At 38.6% G+C, this 25,195-nt stretch overlaps 1 protein-coding gene across 1 annotated transcript in view; it reads left to right on the forward strand.

The window, feature by feature from the left end:
- The window catches only part of CAMK1D (calcium/calmodulin dependent protein kinase ID), a 212,299-nt gene that overhangs the window by 79,194 nt on the left and 107,910 nt on the right, over window positions 1–25,195 (forward strand). Inside the window, exon 2 of the mRNA XM_025043481.1 lies at window positions 1,574–1,648. Within this exon, the coding sequence (XP_024899249.1) occupies window positions 1,641–1,648 (8 nt within the window). The 5' untranslated portion in view covers window positions 1,574–1,640. The remainder of the gene's footprint in view (window positions 1–1,573; window positions 1,649–25,195) is intronic.

The raw sequence follows: 25,195 nt of genomic DNA on the forward strand, positions 1-25,195 counted from the left end.
CAGGAATCATTTGTTAAGCAGATCGATGCAGGTCCTAGGAGAAAACAAAATGAGTAAGATACATGTAGTCCCTGCTTATAAGGGTTCACAAGAATCTGCTCATTAAATGCTGGCTTTTAGGTGCTTCCACAATGATTTCAGAGAAAAGCTTGCAGAAGAGCTAATTACCTCATAGAGTAATGAAATGATTCTCCTCGAATACTGAAAATAAATATCAAACCTTACATTCTGAACAGAAACTGCTCTTGATGGGGAGTTCCGGGGCTGGTATCAGGCTGTTTCCTTCTCCCTTGGTTCTGTAGTTAGGACTTTGAGTGTGGTCCCTAGAACAGTACAATCAGCATCTCTAGGGAATGTGTTAGACAACGCAGACTCTCAGGCCCACCCCAGACCCATTAAATCATAATGTGTGACCAGAACCCCAGGTAATTCGTGTGCATACTGAAGTTTGAGAAGCACTGGCCCAACACAGAAGCTCTCCAGCTCTACGTGGTGTATATCAGTCATCCGATGCTTCTGTTAAAACAGATTCTTGGGCCCTGTCCTCTGGAATTCTAACTCTGACGGGTAGGGCCTGAGAATCTGCATTTCTAACATGCTTTCAGGAGATGCTGGTGCTGCCTGTTTGGGAACCACATTTTGATCAATACCCGTCTAGTTCACTTGAAGTACCAAATTGACATTTGGTGGTGGTGGTGACTAGAACCCCAGTGAAGGTTCAGTCTGGTTTTCCTTGGCCTAGGCTGGAGGCATGAGCATGACAGATGAAACTGTCCCCTGGCACATCCTGCCTGTTATGTGGATGGATTTGCATACAATGAACTATTCAGGCCAGTCTGTGATGATATTGTGAGACTACAGAAGAAATGGCTCAGCCATTTGAATTGGGCCTTGTAAGATAATAGGATTTTGACTGGGTTGGCCTAGTCCTGGGATTCATATGAATTAATAGAAAGAGGGTGGAATAACGTGAATCGACAGTAGTTAATCCAGTATTGCTGTATTGGTGGGTATAGAGCCCTCCAATATAGGAATGAAGAACAGAGAGTAGGGGAGGGATACTGGGAGGTAGGTCTGGTTTGGAGGCAAGACTGTGAAGAGTCTTAAATGTCACGTTAAAGAGTTTGGATTCTGTCTTATATTAAGTAACAAATTCAACTGAGTAAACTTTTTAAAGATCTAACTGGCTTTATTGAACAATTCATGAGTCAGGCAGCATCCCATCTATCAAGTACAAAGGAGCTCTGAGGAGCTGTACAAAATGCAAGACTTTTCTAGGCGGAAGGGGACAAGTGGATCGATTCAGGCTTAGGTAATCTGTCTTTGGGGAACAGAAGTGGGCTGAGCAGCGGATTACCTCCTGTGCCGACCATAAAATTCTAGTTACGATTCATCCCTGGGGGAAGTTATAACTGCTATTAGATTAGGTATTGAGACTTGGTTAGCCAAGTGACTCCATTTTGGGCCCGTTGTTTCCTTTCGTAAAGCTTAGAACTGCTACAGTGACATTTGTTTTTAAGTTTTCATGTCTCATTGTATTTATTATTCTCTGTGTGTGTTTTTTTTCTTTCAGGATTAAGCATGAAAACATCGTTGCCCTGGAAGACATTTATGAAAGCCCGAATCACTTGTACCTGGTCATGCAGCTGTAAGTATCTTTTTCGGTTGAGTATGGACCAGGGGTTGCAAACTCAAATGCCTAAAGGGCCAAGTGGTGAAATGAACTAATGTAATGGGCCACGTATGACGATAGGGAGTGGAAAGGGCTGTGAGACATTGGAGACGAGTGTATCCAACTAAGGACAGTTGGCCGAACACAGGAGTCTGCAGGCCTCACTTGGTTTAGCCTGCAGCTGCTGGGCCCGACTGAAAATCTCAAGTCCCCGCATTGAGATCTGATGCTTCCATTGCAGGGTGCCTACATTCAGGATGGCTGTTTCGTTTTTTAATGTGTGAGGTCCAAATGTTGCTTCCTGAAAACACTTCTGTGGGCCCACTGTCAAGTACACTCTGCTCTTGTCTCTTGTCTGCATTTCTAGGGCGGCTGGGGGAGGTAGTGGCAGATGGTAACTGTGTGCTCTGTCCCTTCCCTCTGCTCTTCTGCTGGCAGATAAATGCACATGTGACTGAATGGGAATTCATGCCCAAATAAGAAAAGTATATCCAGAGTCAGACCTTGACATTATTGCCCCCAGTAGGTTATTTCTGCATTCTAGTAATGCTAGAGAATAGAGGGAGGAAATAAGAAAGCTGAATATTCAAGTAGAAACTGGACTTGACCATGTGTTTTTTTTAAGTATAAAATGAAACTGTCCTCCCCACTCACACAAATGCTTCACTCTGAGTGGTATAATCCCTAGGAGCAGCCCAGGATTAGATTTATTAGAATTAAGTGATGGAAACTATGTAAGAGTATTATGCTTTAACCATGACCTGAGTAAATAAATTCTGAAACACCATATTATTTAGCTGAGTGACCGAAGAGGACTTTTGTTGAAGGTCAGAATATATACTTAAATTTCATTATTATTGATGATTTTCAGACTTTGACTTGCTAAAGGTATTTAGAAGAATTGAGGTTAGGCTAACAATTTTTTAAAATGTTTTATTTTTCCATGTGAATATTTAAACCAACATATTAACTGGGGATCATGTTAGGATGCAAATAAACGTTCCTCAATGCATTTATTTAATCTTTCATTATCTTTAAAAATTTTAGTAGGTTATGACATTTCTATATAAACATTAAAAATATCCAAATATCCAAACCAGAAGCTTATGGATGATTCGTCTCTGGCAAATGATAGTCTTAGATGTGATTAACGGTTTTACAGATTTGTGTCTAATTGTCAGCCATGAGCTTGGCAGTTGAAGCAATTTTGACTGCTGATTCTATGCTAACTCCAAACTACCTAAGTACAGTCTTTCCTAGTTTCTTGCTTTTCTGTTCGTTTTACAGTTTGCCACGTTTCTGGTTCTTTCTAGAGAGCGATAGCTCTCCCCATTCTGGGGACACTCCTAGAAGCTCATGTGACTTTGTTTCATGTACAGTCTACTCTTAAAGAAGCAGGCAAATCAATTTTCCACCAAATATTGACTGCCCAATAGAAAGAATATGACATTTTGGTGACAAGAAAAAGCCCCAGAAAATGTCAGTAGTATATTTAAATGTGTGCTTTTTTATTGGTGATGCAAAAAATAAATAAATAAATTAATTAATTAATATATGAATCCAAAGCTATATGTATTCACTTGCTTTAGTTCTCATTTGCAAACTGTCACTAAAGAAATCAGTTAAAAGTCCTTCAAATATGTAAATCTCAGCCCTGCCTCTTACTAGCTGGGTGAATTTGGGCAAATAACTGGGCCTTTCTGAGTATCAGTTTTCTTCATGGAAAAAAGTGGGGATTGTAATAATGTTTACATTAGAGGGTTATAGTGAGTATTAAATGAGAAAAATGCATGGGAAATGGTCTGCCATAAATAGTAAGTACTCATTTTCTTTATGGACACCCATATCATTTTATTAGTATGTCTCTGCGATAAAGTTGCAAGTTGCACCATCGTAGGTTGGGGACCATCTGTATATTTACCAGCAGAAGTTTATGTAAAGATCGGTTGACATGAGAGCATAAGTATTTGAAACAACGAACCTGAGAACAAAGTTTGGATGTCATACTGTCTGCACAGCTGACCTCAACCCTCACTCAGCTTTTCTGTCATGGCTTTCTCCTCTTTTGCAATAATCCTAAAACCTCCTTAATATAGATCACACTGATTCAGAATTTGTATTAATACAGAGAGGAATTGGGCTAAAATGAAGTTTTAGAGGGCACTGTACGAGGTTTGTCAGGCAAATTAATCACAAAATCCAGACCTAGAAGCATGAATGTTTGAAGCACCTAAGGAAAACCTATTTAAGTGCACTGTTAAGCAGTTTAGAGGCACCATTTACAGAAGCACTGGATACACTAATTACACACTGTTAACTTGTATGAATTCTTTTTTTCATCGGTTTTCATTAGATTTTTAAAATCAACTTTATTGAGGTACAATTTACGTGCAATTATCTGCACTTATTTAACTGAGCAAATCAGTGATGAATATGAGAGACGCATACCCAGAAAGCCACCACCACAATCAAGAACAGAAAATTTCCATCACTCCAAAAGATTACGTGTGGCCTTCTGAAGTACTTCCTTCGTCACCTCTGACCGCAGCTACCCAGTGGTCCATGTTCACTCAGTAGAGATTCCTTTGCATTTCCTAAAATATTGTATAAATGGAATTACATAGCATGTACACTTTTGTGTCTGGCTTCTTTCACTCATAATTGTTGACATTCATCCATGTAGTTGCATGGATCAGTAGTTCATTTCTTCTGATTGCTGAGCAACATTTCGTTGTTCTGGATGGTCCACATTTTATTCACTTACCTGTTGATAAGCATTTAGGTTGTTTCCAGTTTGAGGCTATTATGAATAAAGCTGCTGTCAATATCATGCATAAGCCATGGTGTGGATGTATGAAGACCTAGGAGGGAAAGAACTGGGCTGTATAGTAGGTGGTGTGTTGAACTTTTCAAGAAACTACCAGATGGTTTTCCAAAGTGGTTTTACCATTTTATATTTTACATTTTTACCTGCAGTATATATAGTAAGTTCATGTTCTCTGCATTCTTGCCAACACTTGACGCTTCCAGTCTTTTCAGTTTCGGCCATTTTACTGGGAGTGTAGTGGTATCTCATAGTGGTTTTGATTTGTATTTCCCTGATGATTAATGATGGCAGTTATCCTTTTATATCCTGATGGGCCATTAGTATATCTTCTTTGGTAAAGTGTCCAATCAGATTTTTGACTCAGTTCTTATTGGATTGTTTATCATCATATTATGCATTGGAAGTATTATTTATATATTCTGTCCTTTGTCAGATATATATGACTATTTACTTCCATTCTGTAGCTTGCTTTGTTTTTGTTGTTGTTTTCTTAATGATACCCTTTAAAAAAGAGCTTAATTCACAATGCCATGCAATTTACACATTTAAAATGTATAATGCAGTGGTTTTTATTAGTCTCAGGGTTGTAAAATCATCACACAATCTAATTTTAGAACATTTTTGTCCCCATAAAAGAAACCCTGTACCCATTATCAGTCACTCTCAATTCTTCCTCCCCCAGCCCCTAGTAGCCACTTACTTTCTGTGTCTATGGATTTGCCTATTCTAGACATTTTATATAAATGGAATCATAGAATGTGTTCTTTTGTGACTGGCTTCTTTCATTTAGCTTAATATTTTCAAGGTTTATCCATTTTGGAGCATATGTCAGTCCTTCATTCCTTTTTATTGCCAAATAATATTCCATTATATGGATATATCACAGTTTATTTATTCATTCATCAGTGATGGGCAGTTAGGGTATTTCTGCTTTTGGACTGTTGTGAATAATAATGCTAGGCATATTCAGGTACACATTTTTGTCTGGACATAAGTTTTCATTTACCTTGAGTGTATACCCAGGAGTGTAGTTTCTGGGTCAAATGGTAACTCCACGTTTAATATTTTCAGGAACTTCCAAACTCTGTTCCATAGTGACTGCACCATTTCACAATTTCATGAGCAGTGTATAAGAATCACAACATCTCTACATCCTCTCCAATACTTATTTCATCTGTCTTTTTGTTGATAGCCATTCTAAGTGTGAATCACGTGGTTTGATTCGCATTTTCTTGATGACTAATGATGTGGAACATCTTTTTGCATGCTTATTGGACACTCATATATCTTCTTTAGAGACATATCTATTCAAATACCCTATTTTAAATTGAGATATTTTTCTTTTATTTTTGAACTGGAAGACTTCTTTATATATTCTACATACAAGTCTCTTATTAGACATATGGTTGGCGCATATTTTCTCCTAGGCTGGGTGGTCCTTTCACTTTCTTGATGCTGTCATTCGCAACACCAAAGTCTTTAATGTTCATGTAGTACAGTTTATTTTTTTCTTTTGTCGCTTATGTTTTTGGTGTCATATCTAAGAAATCACATAATTCTTAATGGTACCTTTAGAATAGAAAACGTTTTAATGGTGAACAAGTCCACCTTATCAATTTGGTTTCTCTTCTGGTTTGTGCTTTTTGTATCCTGTGTGCGCAGTCTGCCTACCCCAAGTTTGCAAATGTTTTTTTCTTCTAGAAGCTTTATAGTTTCAGCATTTCCATTTAGGTCTATTTCAAGATAAACTTTAATTTTTATGAATGGTGTGAGATAAGGATGATATTCTCCCCTTCTCCCCGGCTCCCCATAGTGATAACCAATTTTCAGCACCATTTGTTGGGAAGACTACTTTTTCCAATTAATTGCCTTGGCACCTTTGTCAAAAATCTGTTGACTATATATGGCTGGATTAATTTCTGGACTCATTATTGTGTTCTGTAACTTTTGTCGGTATCATATTATAGCTTTCTCATAAGCTTTGAAATCAGGTAGTGTAAGTCCTCTAACTTTGTTATTCTTTTCTTAAAATTGCTTTGGGTATTCTAGATTGTTTGCATTTTCATATACATCATAGAATCTGCTTTCTTCCTTCAAAAAATGCTTGTGGAATTTTGTTTGGGATTGTACTGAATCTGTATGACAATTTGGGAACAATTGACAACTTAAAAAGTTGAGACTTCTAATCCATAAACACGATTAATATCTTCACTTATTTAGATCTTTCATTTCTCTTAATGCTTTATATTTTCAGTGTGCAGTCATCCATCTCTTTATTGAATTCTGAAATATTTTAATTTTTTGATCTACTATAAATGGTTTTTTATTTTATTTTCCTGCAGCTTGCTGCTATTATATAAAAATGCAGTTGATTTTTGTGCATTAACCTTTGATCTTGCTAAATTTACTTATTAATTATAGTAGTTGTTTTGTGGATTTCTGAGCATTTTCTATATAAACAATCATGTCATCTGCAATTTACATTAATTTTGATTGGACCTTAAAGAAATTTTATTTAGTAAAAGTTTGATAGTTTAGTTCTAAATATGAAGTGTGTTTTAATGTCATGTTATGTTTATTTAAAATGTTTCATGTCAGATACTTTGAAAATTCAAATTGGCCTCTCTCTTATTTCTTTCTCTCCTCCATTGGTTATCTAAATAAGATTCCTAAAAAGCAATGGCAAAAAAAAAAAAGAAAGAAAGAAAGAAAAAGAAAAAAAAAAGAAAAAAGTAATGACAGAAAACCCTTGATGTATCAGTATATAATATTGGGAAAATATTTGGTTTGGTTGGAGGATTTTGTGGGCTTTAGTGCTATTTTTTTAGTTGTGTTTTTATTGACAAGTCTTAATAGTTTTTGTTCCTGAGGATCCCTCCCCCCATATCTCTTCTGTCTGGTCAGTGGAAAGTGGGTTTGGAGTTTTCTTTTGAAGAGGTAAGAAAGTCCTCGATTTCTAAATACTTAGGGAGGATTTTGAAGACAACATTTGGGGGTGCTGTATTTCAAATTATTTGTGCCTAGGAGGTTTTTGATTTCCTAGAAAACATCATCTTGGGCACTGATGCTCAAATATAATAGAGGATGCTCAGTACCCTAATTTTATTATTAGCTAATTGCTATTTCAGTTCTGAGTATTGTAGCATATTTGTTCCCATGTTGCTATAGCAAAAGAGACTTGATTGTTTATAGAGGTATACTTAAATTTTATTTGGGTTTTTGGACAAATATATTTTTTTCAGAATGATATTTTGGGGAAAACATTTTTCTTTAGATAATGTGAGGTTGGTATGACATTGAGATAAGTTACAGATGAGAAGTCAATTTGTTTAGAGTTTATTTCTCATCCGACTTTGCTTATGGAATATCAGCCCATTTATTTTTAAATGGTAAAGGACATGCCCTCAACTCCTCCCCTTGCTCATTTGCAACAACTTAGAATGTAAAATACATTTCAGGCTGATAGAATTCAAAGGACACATCAGAATTACTTTTTAAAAAAGATTATATTTCCTATCGAATTATATATTTTCAGTAAGAGTTAAATTTCTATATGTGATAACTGAATTTATACCATCAGCCTGGACCACCCCCCACGCTTGAATCCAGGCTTGCATATCTATGTTCAGCTGCTCCACTCGGCTGTGTAGTAAGCATCGCTCATTTATCAGATCCAAAATAAACCCCCGAATTTTCCACCAGATCTGCTTCTCCTGCTGTCTGTCTCATCTTAGCAAATGGCAACTCTTTTCTTCCAGTTGCTTTTAACAGAACCTCATAGCAATTCCTAATTCATCTTTTCTCTTATGCCTATAGTCCCATTCACTGGCGAGCCCTGTGGTCAGCAACTTGAGACCATGCCCAGAACCCAACCAGCTTCTGTCATCTCCCCAGCCACTACCCTGGGCCAGGACACCATCGTGTGTATAGAACTTACCTTTCTGCCTCCAACTTTCCCCCACCACACTGTTCTTTCTAAATGTATTAGCTAGAGCTAGTCACGCTTCTGTTGGAAACTCCCACTGGCTTTCCATCTCAGAGTGAAAGGTTACAGCACTCTTTGTCCAGCCCCCCTGGTAACCTGCCTGGCCTCACCCCCACTCCTCTCTCATTATTTCATTCAGACTGGCCTCCTTGCTGTTCCTCAAACACGCACATCCTGCACCCCCAGGGGTCTTTGTTTTTGCTCTTCTTTCTGCCTGGAACACTTTCTCTTAGCTTACGTAATGCTGTCATGGAATGAGAGAAATACTAGAATTTCTGCCAAATGTCACCTTGCATCGAGACATTCCCCCAGCTCCCCTGTTTGAGATAGCAACTCTTCCTACCACCTCCCACCACACACATTCGTTCCCTGTCCCCTTCCCCAACTTGATTTTTCTCTATGGCACCTGTCACCATCATAAAATTTATCTCTGCTTTGTTCTCTGCTAGAAAAGTACTTGCCATTATGATAGACACTTAATAAATATTTGTTCAGCTAGTGTGATTACATATATAAGAAATGATAGTTAACATTTATTTATTCACTCGTTTAATTCTTACAACAAACTTAGGAACGACTGTTATTTCAATTTTACGTGAAGAACCTGAGCAGAAAGGTGGGATCATTTATCCAAGCCAGTGTGCGACCCAGCATAATACAATACAATGGTGACATTTTCTAGGAAAAAATCTTGTAGGGAATATTAATGTGAATAGTTTGGTTTACCTGGAAAAATTATCACTTATGGTTCAATAAGTACATTAAAAACAGAAACTGGAGACTAGAAAATGCCCTGTATTTTTTAGTGGTTTGTGAGGGGAAAAATATTTACTAAATAATATCACAGGAATTCACTAAAGCAATCTCAGTTCATCACAGCAATGATCATGTTTCTGTCCTAAATCATTTTTCCAATGAACAAAAGTACAGGTGAATGTTTTACCAATATTGTGGGGTTTTATTTTTTTGGTTTGGTTTTTTTTTTTTTTGCATTGTGCATATTCCACATGAGATACAAATATTTCTAATATTCCTTTCATTCCATGATAGCATTAAGATATGTACAACTAGTTACCTGCTGAGTTTAAAAAACTAATGATTACACATAGTTTTTAAAAAGAATGTTAATTGGATTCCTGAGTAGTCCAAGACATGAAAATATACCCAGCTTCCAAGAGGAAATATGATTTATCTACTACATTGGCTTGTTCATGAAGCTGTTTGAACATTTTTCTGTTTGGAGGCGGGGGGGCGTTGCCAGTGTTAGCTTCATGTGAATATTGTATTCATAATTCATACGGTGCGTTCTCAGAAACAGTTTTAATTAGAACACAAATTATTACTCCCAATACAAAGTCTTCTGTAAGTAGCCAAGCATAATAATGAAGAAAAAGTGTTTCTATGACACCTTAATGAATTTACATATAAATTACCAAAATCTTTTCTTTATTTACAACAGACACTAATTAAGAGCCTGGAGGACCTGTGATATTTGTTCAGTGTAGGTGTGGGGGAAGGGGATTGGGAACACACACGAGGTACAGTGAGATGCTCTCCAGTGACTTTTTTTGTGGAGGAGCCAACATAACCCCCACAACCATTGTGTCTCTCGAGGTTTGTGCAGGGAGCTCTGGGTCACAGCAAAGGCCTTGGTGGAGGGGACACCCTTGGGTGGAGGGTGATTGGGACTTAGCCAGATATGGGGTGGCATGAGGCTGTGCTTCAGGCTGGTACAAAGAGAGGCATTAAGGAGCCCAAGTGGATGTCAGGGGCTCAGAATGAGTTCAGTCTGTGGGGGCTCCAATCTGTGAGGGGTGCAGTCTGTGAAGGTTTTAATCTATGGGGACTTCAGTCTAGGAGGGTTCAGTCTGTAAGGGTTTCAGTCTATGTGGAGTTTAGTCTGTGTGGGGTTCAGTCTGTATGGGGTTTAGTCTGTGTGGGGTTTAGTCTGTGTGGGGTTCAGTCTGTGTAGGGTTTAGTCTGTGTGGGGTTTAATCTGTGTGGGGTTCAGTCTGTGTGGGGTTTAGTCTGTGTGGGGTTTAGTCCGTGTAGGGTCCAGTCTGGGAGGGGTGCAGTCTATTGAGAGTTCATCTTGTGGGGGTTTTAGTTTGTTGGGGGTCCAGTCAGTGAGGGTTTCAGTCTTGGGGGAGGTTCAATCTGTGATGAATTCCATGTGCAAGGGGCCCAATCTGTTGGGATCTATCTTTGGGAGTTTAATCTGTTGGGGTTTTGTCCTATGGAGTTCAGTCTGGCTGGGGTGAGGGCCTGTGTGACATCTTGGCAAGAGATATGGCTAGAGATGCTGGCAGAGGCAAACTCAGTACTTCTGGCTGCTGCTGTTTCTTTGTCATCCTCCAGGCTGCTTTTTTCTCCATTCCTGCCACTGGAAAACCTACTGAGATATGAAGGGCTTAGAGAGTTAAGAAGGTAAATGAAAAAGAAAAGCCAAGGTCCAAGATAATCATGAACCAGTTTTACTAGGTTCAACTATATGAAATTGCCAATATATGGTCATGTCGTTTGAGATCTTCTCTTTTAATGTAAGCTTTTACAACTACAAATTTTCCTCTTAGCACTGCTTTTGCTGCATCCCGTAGGTTTGTTATGTTGTGTTTTCATTTTCATTTGTCTCAAGATATCTTCTTATTTCTCTTGTGATTTCTTCTTTGACCCAATGGCTATTTATGAGTATGTTGTTTAATTTCTACATATTTGTGAATTTTCCATTTATCTGTTGTTGATTTCCAGTTTCCTTCCATTGGGAGTAGAAAAGATACTTTGTATGATTTCAATCTTCTAAATTTATTAAAGCCTTGTTTTGTTGCCTAACATATCCTGGAGATGTTCCATGTGAACTGGAGAAAAGTGTATATGTATTCTGCTGTTCTTGGGTGGCATATTCTGTGTATGTCTGTTGAGTTTAATTGGTCTGTAGGGTTGTTCAAGTTCTCTGTTTCCCTACTGATCTTGTTTGGTTGTTCTGTCCATTGTGGAAAGTAGGGTTCTGAAGTCTCCTTCTGTTTTTATAGAGCTGTCTGTTTTTCCCTTCAATTCTGTCAATGTTTGCTTTGTATACTATGGAGCTCTCATGTTTGGTACATGTCTGGAGCATGTATCTTCTTGGTGAATTGACCCTTTATCAACATATAATGTTCTTCTCGGTCTTTTGTCACAGTTTTGACTTTTTATAACCATGTATTTAATTCAAACATTTTTTACTTAAAGATTTCACAATGCTTTTTTAACCATCATCTTACCTGTTTTATCCAATTTGAATGAAATATATCATCTTTCATAAATTTCTAGTTAGTTCTAGTATTCACAGTTTTAAATCCCATACATTGTGGAACAATTGTAAAAATTTTGATAAGTAACATCTGGTCACTAATACTCAAATTTGACAATCCATAAAAGTATATTAGAATATGAAATATCAATTTCAGAAATTATCCATTTATTAATTTACATGTACAAATATTTGATTTAAGGATATATGTAATACTCTAAAGTCAGCAAGCTGAGGCTTATAAAAAAATAGAGAAATTATCACCATGAACTTTGTTGCTTTTTGTTCCCTAGTAGATAAAAAATTGGGGCTTATAAAAAGCATGCCTGTGTGGTAATAAATTTCTAAATATATTAGATTAGACATTCTGGTTTGAGATGCTCCCAAATTTCAATTCCATTTGATGACTTATTAAAAGAAACAGGCTCTCTGCTTCAACCAAATGAACTTCCTCATGCCCTGCAAAAAGGATGTGGGTGTTCCTGCCTCGAGTTTTCCCTTATGTCTTCCCAGTTTCTTTGATATTTTTTCTACTCTTGTCAGGCATCTAGATCCCCTCTTTTGTTTTAAAGCACCAGACTAAACCCCCGACATCCCATCTACGCTCCTTAATGCTTCTCTTTGTACCAGCTCTTCAGCCTGAAGCACAGCCTCGCCCCACCCCACCCCAAACCCAGCACACTCGGCTGGCTAGGTCCTAATCACCCCTCCACTGAAGGGTGTCTCCTCCACCAAGGGCTTTGCCTGTGACCCAGAGTTCCCTGCAAAACATCGAAGAAAGCAGTCATTGTAGGTTATAGTTGTTCTCTCTAAAATGTAAGCTGTACAACCTCTGTGTTTCCAGGGGTACTAGCCCACGGAGAATTCTCTGTTTTCTGAAATCCTGTGACATATTTTATCTGTACTAGTTATTATGCATCATGACAATCATCATTCATGTACCTAACAAGTTCTCGTGCAGCCATTGCCATGTGTCTGGCACTAGTAGCCAGTGGGGATACAGCAATAAACAGAATGAACTCCTTCCGCTGTAGAGCTTACATTACAGCAGAGGAGAGAGACAGCAGACAATTAAGAAATAAGTAAGTATATATCAGGTAGTGATAAAGTCTACTGAGAAAACTCCAGGAAAGTGAGGGTGATATGGAGGGCTGGAAGGTGAATGAGCGGTCTGCTATTTTATACAAAATGGTCAGGGGAGACCTCTGATAAGGAGTGACTGGTGCAGTCACACAGAGCCCTGTGATCAGGAGTGCCTCACCATTAGGGTTTAATGCTTTGTAGTTGCCATATTAAAACTTTTAATAATTTAATCTTTGAATTTGTTTTGTAAGTGAAGTCCAAGGGGCTTTGAGCCTCTGCTTACATTCCACCTCCTGTCACCTCAGGACGGATGCTTGGTCACTCACTCTACTCCACTGTTCCCACCTGGTGGGGGCCTGGGCACAGATGCATGTACCCAGCATGCAAATGTAGGCTGGAACCCCAGGTGCCATGGGGGTCTGCACTCACCCCAGAGGTGAGTATCCCTATGACTGAAAGAGCATGACATTAACACCATGACAGGGCCAATGAGAGACCGTAGAAGGAAGGAAATAATTTTTTCTGGCAGTTTGAACAAGGAACATACCTTTTTATTTTGCAATGAGCTCAGCATGTGGCTGTCAGAGGAAGAACACCCTGGCAGCAGGACAGCGGTCCCCCTGTTGGGGAGGAGGAGCAGGGACCTGGGAGGCAGGAGGAGAGCAAGTGAGTAGGTGAGCGGACACAGAGGTCTCTGGGGAGTGGGAGGGTCACATCCAGTGGGGTCTGGGTTTGGGAAGAGGAGTAGGGGTCACAGGGAAGAGGTCTGAGGGAGGAGCTTAAGAACCCTCCAATGTGTACTTGTGTTGGGGTACAGTTACTTTTCAGTGATTATGTCCTGGCTTGGCAATTTAAATCTAAGTTCCCAGAGGGTTAGGACCATTAAGTCATGAGATATAGCTCAAGGTGACCTTGGACATAATCTAATCCAACCCCAACTTCTGTCATTTTGAGGGAATCACTGTCCCTTCATTGGAATCATGAAAATCTAAATGATTTTTCAGACTATTTCATGGGGAAAAGTTAAGACTCTTAGGTGTAAACTCTCTCGTGTTCCCATTTGGGAGATTTTGTCAGGCATCTGCGAAAAGATTTGGGGGAATCTCACAGCACTTATTTAAGAGGTTCATTTAGGAATGCTGTAGATGGATGGAGGGCCAGACTGGAGTGGGATACGGATTCCAGGTTCCTGCCTCCAGTGAGTTCCGTGATAGCCCTGCTCCTGGCCTCTCTGGGTCTGGGTCTGGGTCTGTCTGAAGTAGAGGGATTCTTATCGTTGGTGCAGGTTTAGTTGTTATAGACAAGCCTAAGGTCTCAGGTCTAAAATTCCACGGTCTCCTGTGTCTTTTGCTGTCCCTATTTTTTAAGTGTCAATCTCTGTGAAACCAGCATAGACTTTAGAAATCCACTTGTTGGGGTTCCTGCGTTTGCTGGCCACCTCTCTCCATTTCCTGAGATGATATTTCTCAAACCATGTCTTACCTCTTTGAATCCATGGGGCTTTATAAATAAGGCATGTTGGTGATGATGCTGGCTCGGCAGCCCTGAGGAAGGTCTGAAATGTGATGTTTTACACAGGAGCGGGGGAGTAGGAATGACTGGGATTATAGAGAGGTTCTCTCATTCCTGTTGGGAGCAGGCATTTAGAATTCTGCCAGATCCCCCATTGCCACCTCCGGATGATTAATTTTACATCTTAAAGTAAAAATCCTTGCCCCTTTGTAGTTCAAGCTCTCAGGCTCTGTTCCCGCCAGCCTTCCTTGTTTCTGCTAGCTCCCGATCTTCTTTCATTCATTGACGACTGTGCTGTCTGATTTATAGATTTCTACCCTGTCTCCCAATTCCCATGACCAGGGTGGTCAGTATGGTGCATTCGTTGTCCCCGTGGACAACCTACGTGATAACATGCAGTGTTCTTCAACCAGCTCCAACCCCATGGCCACTCTCTAGAATGGTGTTCCCCAGAGTTTAGTAACCTCAATCTCCACCACTCCGAGTCTGTCTGCAGCCTAGCTCACAACAGGCCTTCAACTTTTTGTTTATTGCTTGTTCTTTGATGTTTCACTCTCCTGCCGGCATCATCTCTTCTTTGCCTGCTGCATCCACCCTGCAGATGCAAAATTCGACATGAGTGCATCGTCTTCCCAACACCAGGGTTGCTGGGTCCTGCTGGCAGGTAGCACTCAGTCAGCTGGCCTGGAGCTGCTGAAAATTAAATGCTCTCCAGTCTCAGCCCAGTCCTAGGCCCACTCAGCAGTCCTCTCACGTGATCCTGATTAGATTGTTTTTCTGTTCTTGTGATTGTTCTTGTGATTGTTTTTCCATTCAGTTCATTCTAGATGTTTGTTGTTTTTACTAGGCTTACCTGCTCCATCATCAGTTGGATATTAGAATTATATGAGCCTTTTAGGGAGATACTTTGTAATCAATATAAGTATACTAAAATGGCATCAAACTTCTTTGTTAACAAAGCCCCCCCACCCCCCATGTTTTGGTTGCATTGTTTAAAAAAAAGAAAGTTGAAAATCTTAAAGTATTCAGTAAGTTAAATTAAAAAAAACAGCAGCTTTTGAAGTTTTTAGAAAATCCCAATTATTAGAAACAAAAACTTGAAACAAAAGAAACTAAACAAATTAAGTGATGAGAACTCAAATAAGGTATAAGAGTTAGTTTTGAAATTCTGTAATTGTGTTTTGGAATAACTCAATCTGTGGGAAGTGTCTTATTGGGGCTCCTGTTTTTAATTAGATAATTTTATGTTCATGCTCAATGGAATGAGATTGGGACAGCTAATTATGTTGCTGTATCCAAATTTGGAGAAACATTAAATTATTAATAGAGACGATTTGACAAGGTTTGTCTTTTACAAGTCTTTGTCGAAGAAAGGTAGCAAAATGACAGTACCTGTGCAAAATATTTAGGCTGAAATATGTATATATTTTATTAAAAATTTACAATTAGAATTTGTCTATTTAGTAGGATTTGCTTTGAATTTATTAGATATTACAGCACTTGTAAGAGAGAGTAATTTCCAAGTTAAAAATATTATAATCAATGAAGAAGAATCAGTTGAAGGTGTTGACAATTTCAAACTTATCATAAAATGCAATGTTGAAGAAGATTGTAAGCAATATTATGAAAAAATTAAAAATAATAAGTCTACATTGGAAAAAAATGAATTCTTCAGATATAGATTTAGAGACAGATATGCATAAAAGTTGATTAGACTATGTGAATAAGTACCATGAGTAATTTTTCTGCTTATATTATTTTCTGATACTCAAACAATCAACAGAAAGAAGTGTAATTTTTTTAACATACCTGGAAATGTTATTTTTAGTTTTTGGAAATAATTTTACTTTAAAAAATAGTTATTAAACAGAATTCTTTTTTATAGGCTTACCAATATGATAGAAAAATGTCGGTTCATAAATAAAAATTTCAGACATTATGTGATTTTATTAACTTCAGTGGCTCCTTTTACTCTAAAAAATGGATTGGTTGGATACTAAATTATGTAGTAGTTCTATCTATCATACTTTTTCTAACCTGCCTTCTCTCTAGGAATTAAACTAGTCCTTCCTCTCTTTTTTCACTATCCCACACATGATTTTGTCATCTTTTTGTTTTTGCTTGCTCACATGTCTGTCTCTTCTAACTGTAAGCTACTTGAGAACAGGATCATTGTCTTACTATTTTTGCATCCTCAAGTTCTAGCCCAATGCCTGGAACATAACAGGTCCATAATAATGATTATTAATCTAGTCAATTTAGGAATCTGGGTTTGTTTGTTTTTTTTTTTAAAGAATACCCTAATGAACTAATCTATCAGTAAACATTTGTATTCAACACCATACCTTTCATTTCATTACCCATCCAACAGCCATTTATTCAGACCCCTAATCATTAAGCAAATGAGGCTGAAAACACTTCAGGGCAGCTAAACATGGCATTTTCACTCATAATCGATGCACAAGTGTGCTCTCAAAGGGATGAGGTTGCATTGCATACAGAGGTGGCATCTTATGCCTTTAAAACAAACAAATTAAGCCATAAGGAAGACACAACATTAAGGGCAGAGAATTTCTTGTCTGGGAGTGTGATGGAAGTCGTTGACGCTGCAGAGCCCATCGGCCAGTTTGTATGGTTTATGACAAGTCACAGAGGCTCCTGTGTAAGGGCTCAGCCACAGCAGGAAGTGCTTTCTAACATCTTGGTGTTTTAAAAAGCAGTCATTCTCCCTGGAAGAGTGGAGTTCCTTGAGTCGGCAGGGACTTTCAATGGATCAGTGACATCCAATTACATCCCTGGAGGGTCAGGTGGGATGGGGGAAGAAGAGAAACTACTGGGTCACGCATGGGCCGGTGCATTAGGAAGCGAGGCCCAACCAGGGTATTGCCTCCTGATTTATGCTAAGTTCTTTAGAAGAAAGGACTATAGCTATTTTAGGTTACAAGCCCTTGGTAAGGGTCCTCAAAGGAGGTAGCTGAATTTTTAAAAGACATTTCATGTATCTGAAAGCTAAAAAAACATGCAAATAATGTTTTTTTCTAAAATAATTTTTAAATGACTGCTGAGTTTAAGTCATATCACTATATGGATTGAACAAGTGCTTGTAGCCATGGCATATAAAGATGATGTCCACTTCTTGTGTAAATGCATAGTACTTATCCTCATTGGTAATCCTTATAATGAAAAGAAAAAACTAAGAGAATATATTCAGAAGATGTTGGGAGTTGGGCAAAATTTTGTTCAATCGTTGTGCTTTTCATTTATGTACTTATTTTTCTTTTTTGGTGTTAAGATCTCCGGACTCTGGAAATATAGTTAACCTGGAATAAGTTACCTTTTCGTACATAAAACGAGCAAACATTTATCTAGGGTGGTAGAAAAGGGAGCAGAGAAGCGGCCTCCTAAGATTCCAACCAGGTCTGTAACTGTGTAATGTTTTTTAAGGACTCCTAAAGAGTTAAACCTTGTTTTCCAAAGGTTATCTAAAAATAGTCATTACTAACTCCACTGTCCCAGAACTGTGACCTTTAGTATAAATATGTGTTAGAACGATTTGGAAACCCCAGGCATGCCTGAGTTTTGGCATCTTTTACCAGGACTCAAGGACTCAGAGGGATTGTCCCTTTCATGTTTGAAAGCCACCTGAAATCAATAATAACTATAGTATCAACCTTGCTCAAATATTTGCCTTCCCAAGAAGTGCCACTTGCCTAACTGATAGTGAATTAACCTAGGCTCCTTACAAAATGTTTGTGCTGTTTATCATTTGTTTCCAGTAATGTTTCTCCAGGCACTGAATTATGCATATTTTTGTTCAGTAAGTTCACCCCAGGTCCCCTCAGTGGTGACTCACTGTCTCTCTGTTCTCAGTCATCTGGGGCTTGCGGGGGGCGGCGGGGGGGAGTTGCTTTTGAGTGATGGAAACAAAGTCATGAAAGGTTAAGGACTGGCGAGTACCCAGAGATGGATAGACTCAACTTGAGGATGGATGGGTGGCCAGTAACAAGGGTTTAGACTCTTCGGGAGAGGTTTGCAGGAGGTTATGAGGGCTTGGTGGGACTCTGCCTTGCCTGCTCCTGCCCATCAAGTGCATCTTATTTTGTTTCATCTGTGTCTGCATATGGACCAGGGAGCTGGTGCAGCCACTATACAGAGAAACAAACACAGTTTTATGGACTAGAGTAGCAGTGGCAGCAGTGACACCCAGGAAATGGCAACTGCCTGTTGGAATAGCAGCAGTTCCACAAGGACAGGATGCTTCTAAGGTTCTAGACGCCCAGTCCAGCCTATTTAGAAGTTAACGTTGTTTATACATTGAAAGTTCTGTCGTTTATGCTTTATATGCACACGAAAATATTGTGCCCTGAATGAAGTTACTTTGTGCGTGCTGATACAGGCTGGCTGTGGAAATAGGATGTTACTGAAGGAATAATGTTAATGAACAAGCACTGTGCGTAACATTGTGTAGTGTGTACTGTTTATGTTTTTAAACAAGTTATATAAACACACACATGCTTTTCTGGATAGGAAGCATCTGGGGGAATATTTAGAAAACTGCTGGAGTTTGCTTCTTGGAGGAAAAATTGGGTGTTTAGAGTAGGAAGAAAACGTACTTTTTACTATATATCCTTTGCACTACTTGAATTTTTTTTTTTTTTTGCCATATTTAAAAAAAAAAAATTAAGAGTCCCTGTTTGTACCTACTCCCGGGGCTTTCACTCTTGTAAAAGTCACTTATCAGATATCTGAGAACCTTCGATTCCTTTAGCAGACTGGATCTTTTACCACTAACCTTGAATAGTAATTATTTTGCTACCACCAGTAATTTTCACACAGTGAGCATCAGCTGTCAATGTGACCAAAAATTTCATTTTGCTGCCAGAATCGGAGCCTAAATCTTTCTCCATGAAGGTGTGAGAGAGGTAGTTACACTGAGTGGTAACGTCAGACTAAATGAGAAAAGGTCTGATGAGGGGCATTTTCAGAACAGAATCATTTTTAATATCAGCCTTCCTACTGAGCCCTTAATGATTTGGGTCTTTAATTATCTCATTGAGCAATTTTTGCCGATTCAAGATGTGCCATTCTCTTTATTGATTCTATACTCAGAATAAAAAGTATCACATAGTATGTTTTGATAAAGAGCCTTTTAACACAATACCTCTGGTGTTGCGCCCCCAAAATTGTGGGCCAGGAGTTTTTATATCTGTTCTCTCCCTACTGGATTTCACATTTGGAATAGATTAATGATGCTGTTTAAATTTCCATTACGACTTTAATGTATGATTGCAGAGTCTTTGTGAATTTATGAGCTTCTAATTTTGTTGTAATGTGAAATGGTTGATGGAGAATCATGAATGGTGGCTAGATCCTAACGAAATTATACTTTCTCATCAAATCACTAAACTAAACCAAAGGCCTTTGTGTACAGCATAGGGGTGTCCAAACCGAAGGGCACAGGCATCAGGCTAGAATAGGAAGCAGCATTTGCCACAGTGCAAGCAAGAGAGCCTTTGACTGAAATAAAGACCACTTCTTTCTATTCTGGCCTAAATAAAAAAGAAGAGAATGTTGACATTAACAGCTAAGGGCTGCAGTAGCCGGAAGTCATGGCTTCCTGGATGAAGACCTATATGACTGTAACAGATTGTGCTTCCCTGCAAGGGACCCCGTGTTCTTGCCTCACGAAGCCCCAGGAACATCTCGGCTTACAAGCTCAGGGACAGTGTGTTTCTGTTTTTGTGACTGACAGACTTTGAGCACGGCTATAAATACAGTCGATTAATGACCTAGATGTGCAGGTCTCTGAACTCACTGTTAACATTAGTTAAAAACAGGTAACTCCTGCTCAGCAGAAATGGACATGATGAAAAACAGCAGGGGATGAGGGTGTATGAAATATCATTTTAATTCAGAAAGTCTTTTCTTGCTCTAAATTTGTTTCGTATGGTTAGGAAATACCATTGTGGCATGTGTCTTCTTGTTTTCCAGAGTCGCCCTCCAAGGGCTGTTTCCTTCTTTCCAGGCCTGACATCTGTCCTGGGCACCAGGTGAATGAGTGGCTTGTGGTGATACTATGTGGGCCAATTGGCAAAATTCTTTTTGATATGAATGACTGAATTGTAGTGGCAACACATGTCTGCTTTCATCTTTAAAACAGTTATTTACTGAAATAAAAATAAATACAAACCAATCACTAATTACGAGTTGCTGTTTAGCTTCTCAAAGAAGATGGCTAATGAAGAAAAAGATTTAAAGAATTATAGACAGCTCAATAGAGTTTGGTGCCTTCATATTACAGTTTCATTATAATATTGGCATTTTTTTTTCTGCCATGTTTAGGTAGAAAGCTCAGCCTGAATCCTTTAGATCCACAAGTCAGCAAGGTGGTGTTCATCCACCTTGGCCTAGAATTCCTTTTAATTTCCAAAACGCGTACAGCTTTAGCTTTTCCTCAGATGTCTCTGTAATGAGCTATATTCTTTCAGATTTTTTTTTTTAGAAAGCTGTTTATGCTTCTGAGGAAGGAAGCATTAAGATCCCTTCTCAGCAGCCCCATAAAATGCTTTAGAAGAGGAAGATTGGCGTTCCACCCCATTGCCTTCCTGCTTCATACAACTTGGATTAAACTGAAAGGAGAGAGATTATAACCACGCTATGGGGTAGCTGTATTTTTTCACTTAGGAGGTTTCCCTAGCAACCAGCTTTAATAACTTACTCAGTTCTCTCCTTCTATCTACCCCTCCCCTTTCTAACAAAGCTTTATTCTCCATTAAGTAGTCAAATATAAACAAAATATACTCTCTATAACCTATTCTCCCTGTGAAAGTTTGACAGCCTGCTTCATAAAGAGGTTATGCTTCTTGCCCACTCCTCATCCAAAATTTAAAATACGTTTGAACAGAAAATGCAGTTAAAAGCACACATAAAGTGGTTTTCTCATAAAAGTATAACTATTGGGAATTGGTTTGAACTGAACCCACTGTTTACAACTTAAAACTTCTTTATGTTTGCTTTATTATTAAGTAGAAAACAAAATGAGGTTTACATTTGGTCAGTTTACATTTGTATGGTTCATTCTGATTTGGGCTTTACAATTTCACTGAAGTGTTTATACAAAGTAAACAAGACATTTACATACAGAGGACTTTCTGATATGCAGAGATGATGGGTGCTGGTAGACATTTATATTGCTTTATGATTTGGTCTTGATATTGGCATCATCCTGTAATGAGTGCTGGTCTTGGGCACCAATGACTGCTTGGTTCTCTTTGATCTCCATAGGGCCTTATTAGCTCCACTCAAGCTCTGCAGTGACTGCATATGTCACAGAACTATACACTTGAGAGTTAGGGAGAACTGGCAAAGATATAGAAGGGCTACGATTGAGCACTTGCTGTGCCAGCCACTGTTCCATGCACCGTTTGTGCATTGACTCTCAGTATTTCAGCTGAAGCCTGTTGAAGTCAACTCAAGTCATACCTTCTACTGACAACAGGTCAGCACTTGTTTCATAATGCAAACGATCACACATGTAAGGCTGCACCACCCACCCTGAAAAACAAAGAGGGTATCTGGAAACTTCCTCTTCTTTCTCCCCAAATTCTTGAAGATTGACTTTAAAGTGATGCTTGAAACAGAAGAAGGGCCAGGATAGGTAGGGCCTTCCAGAAATTGGGCTGACACATGAAACAGCAGAGTGTTGGAAGCAGAGAAGTTGAACAGATAGGAAGACAGTCTAGTGACAGTACATCTGGGGATGCAAAGACTATGGATGAAAGAAGTTAGATATCTGGCATAAGGCTCAATTTCTCTATATTTTAATATGCAATGGCCATAGTCATCTATGCTGTGAATAAAATGAAGAGGAGAAGGAGCCATTCTACGACTAAATCAACGTTTGTGTCCTATTCTTGTGAACTATGAGAGGGATTGAACACTTGTACAGTCTTTTTGGAGAACAATTTGGCTATATCACTCAGAGTTTTAAATGCACATCTTCTTTGACCCAGCACTCCCAAGTCTAGAAATTTATCCAAGAAATAGATTTATTGCATCATTATTTGTGATGGCAAAATGAAACAAACAACAATGGGAACAAACTGTTAATAGGAGAGACAGGTTAAATGAAGTATAGTGCATTAATATCATACAGCACTACCTAGGCAGATAGATTGATTTGTATTGATATAGAAAATTGCCCAAGTTTATTATTCATATGTAATATATATTTAAATATATATTATTCATACACATGTATGCCCGTTTTAGGGGAAAGAGGAATTACTATGATTCTGTATATTTTTAGTTTCATAATCGTTTTCAGGATGGATGCATGGTCAATTTTAAAACAGGCAGATAAGTAATGTCTTTGGTTAATTATAGGGCGTGGGATAGGGAATGAGTTTTTCCATTTTATTCCCTTTGGTACTGTTTGAATTTTGAAGCCACAAAGATATATTGTTTTTATAATTTACAAAATAGATCTCCCTTGAAACAACAATAAGATATACACCTATTAGAATGACTGAAACCCAGAAACTAACAATTGCTGGCAAGAATGTGGAGCAACAGGAACTCTCATTCACTGCTGATGGGAATGTAAAATGGTACAGCCGCTTTGGAAGACAATTTGGTGGGTTCTTACAAAGCTAAGTATAGTCTTAGTGTATAATCTAGCAATTGTATTTTTAAGTCTTTACCCAATGGAATTTAAAACATATGTCCACACAGAAACTTTCACGTGAATGTTTGTAGCAACCTACTTCATAATTGCCAAAAACTCGAGCAAGCAAGATGTCCTTTAATAGGTGAATGACTAAACAGACTATGGTATATCCAGACAATGGAATAGTATTTAACAACAAAATGGAATGAGCTCAAGCTGCCAAAACACTGACAAGTCTTAAACGGATAGTGCTAATTGAAAGAAACCAGTCTGAAAAGGCTACATATTGTACAATTCCTATTACGTGACATTCTGGGAAAGGCAAAGACGTGGAGATGGTAAACAGATCATTGGTTGCAAAGAGTGTGGTGGGCAATAGAATTGATGAAACCCGGTATTTCTTAGAGCAGCGAAGCTGTGGTACTGTGCGATGCTGTAATGGGGATACATGAAAGACACCATGCATTTCCTCGTTCTGTCAGCTGAGAGCCTAAAAGCAACAACAGCCTAGTTGCAGTGAGCATAACTAGCGCCCAGATCCTTGTCTCTTAATACCTTTCTGCAACAAAAGGGACCAGGACTCCTTGGAGACATGGCTGAAGTAAAGACTGCAGCAGGAAATATACAGAATGAACCCGGAGTGTCTTTTAGTGCCAAAAGTGCTCAAAGAACGAGCACAATGCTGGGGTATATCAAAAGGACACAGAGACCGACTGAAGGAGCTGCCAGTGGCCAAACCTGGAACAATTTGAACAACAAAATAAATACAGTCATACTGAATTATAACTCAAAGCATAAAATAAATATCCATGGGTTCATGCTGATATAAGTGAATGGATGAATGAATGAATGAATGAATGAATGAGAAAGAAAGGGCAAATCTTAGTGTAGAAGAATTCCAAATAATTTACGTAGATACCGCACCCTTTAGAAGGGGAATCATATACCTCCACTACTCCAGTGCGTGGCTGCACATGGTGACTTCCTTCCAAAGAGTGGTGTGGAGAGAGGAAAAAGAACAGCTTTATAGCGGGAGATCCGACAGATACTGTCTCAGCCAGATGATCAAGGTCAACATAACAGTGACAAACTATGTCAATAGCATGTATCCTTTATATTATGATAAGGATACTTTACCTCATAACTTCAGTCTAATCAAGAGAAAAAGATCAGACAGATCAGACAGATTGCAAAGTACCTGACTGGTCTTCAAAACTGTCAAGGTCATCATAAACCGGAATGTCTAAGAAATTATCACAGCCAAGAAGAGCCTAAGAAGACATGACAACTAAATGTAATATGCTAACCTGAATACAATGCTGGAACAGAAAAAGGACATCGGGTGAAAAAAAAGAGATATCTATTTATCAATATCAGTATATTAATTGTAACAAATATACCATGTTAATGTAAGATGTTGATAATAAGGGAACCTGGGTGTGGGATATATGAGAATTTGGTGTACTATCTTTGCTGTTTTTCTGAAAATCTAAAATCCCTTTAAAATGAAAAGTTTATTGAAAAAATAGATCTGCGCCCCAAATTTTGAAAGTATGTAAATTAAAGCACCAACAAGGGTTATTTTATGATAGTGGAATAATAGCTGATTTATATTTCTCTATATATTTATATTTGCATACAATCACCATGTGATTCTTAACTTTTAAAAAATATTTAAGAGTTTTTAAAGTGTTAGGCTGGTTGAACTAAAGAGGCGGCTAATGTATTCTAGACTTTACCCTCCTCACCCTGCCCTCTGCCCCCAAATTTATTTGCCTTCTTCTGAATGCCTGAAGGCTAACACTTCTTATATGAAAGAGAGAGAAATTTTGCCATGACTGTATATTCTTCAGTACTTAGTCAAGAACAAGTATTAGTGACACAACTCACATTGGCATAAGCAAAAAGTATTGCTTCAAAACTGGAAGTCGACAGCAGTAAAACTGGCTTCTGACACGGTTGGCTTCCAGTCCCAGTCTGTTTCCATCTTTTAGTTCTGCATCCTCTTGAGTTCCTAATTTTTAGGTAGGTTTTCTGGCTGACAGCTCTAGGCTCACCTTCTCAACCTGAAGAAAGAGCTCTTTTTCCCCGCTGAAGTCCCAGCAGAAGGCAGCATAGGTACTCCCTGCCTGGTTGTCCTTTACCTGCCCTCTGGGACGTCT

The sequence above is a fragment of the Pteropus alecto genome, unplaced genomic scaffold (genome assembly GCF_000325575.1).
Source record: "Pteropus alecto unplaced genomic scaffold, ASM32557v1 scaffold11, whole genome shotgun sequence".
Lineage (NCBI taxonomy): Eukaryota > Metazoa > Chordata > Mammalia > Chiroptera > Pteropodidae > Pteropus > Pteropus alecto.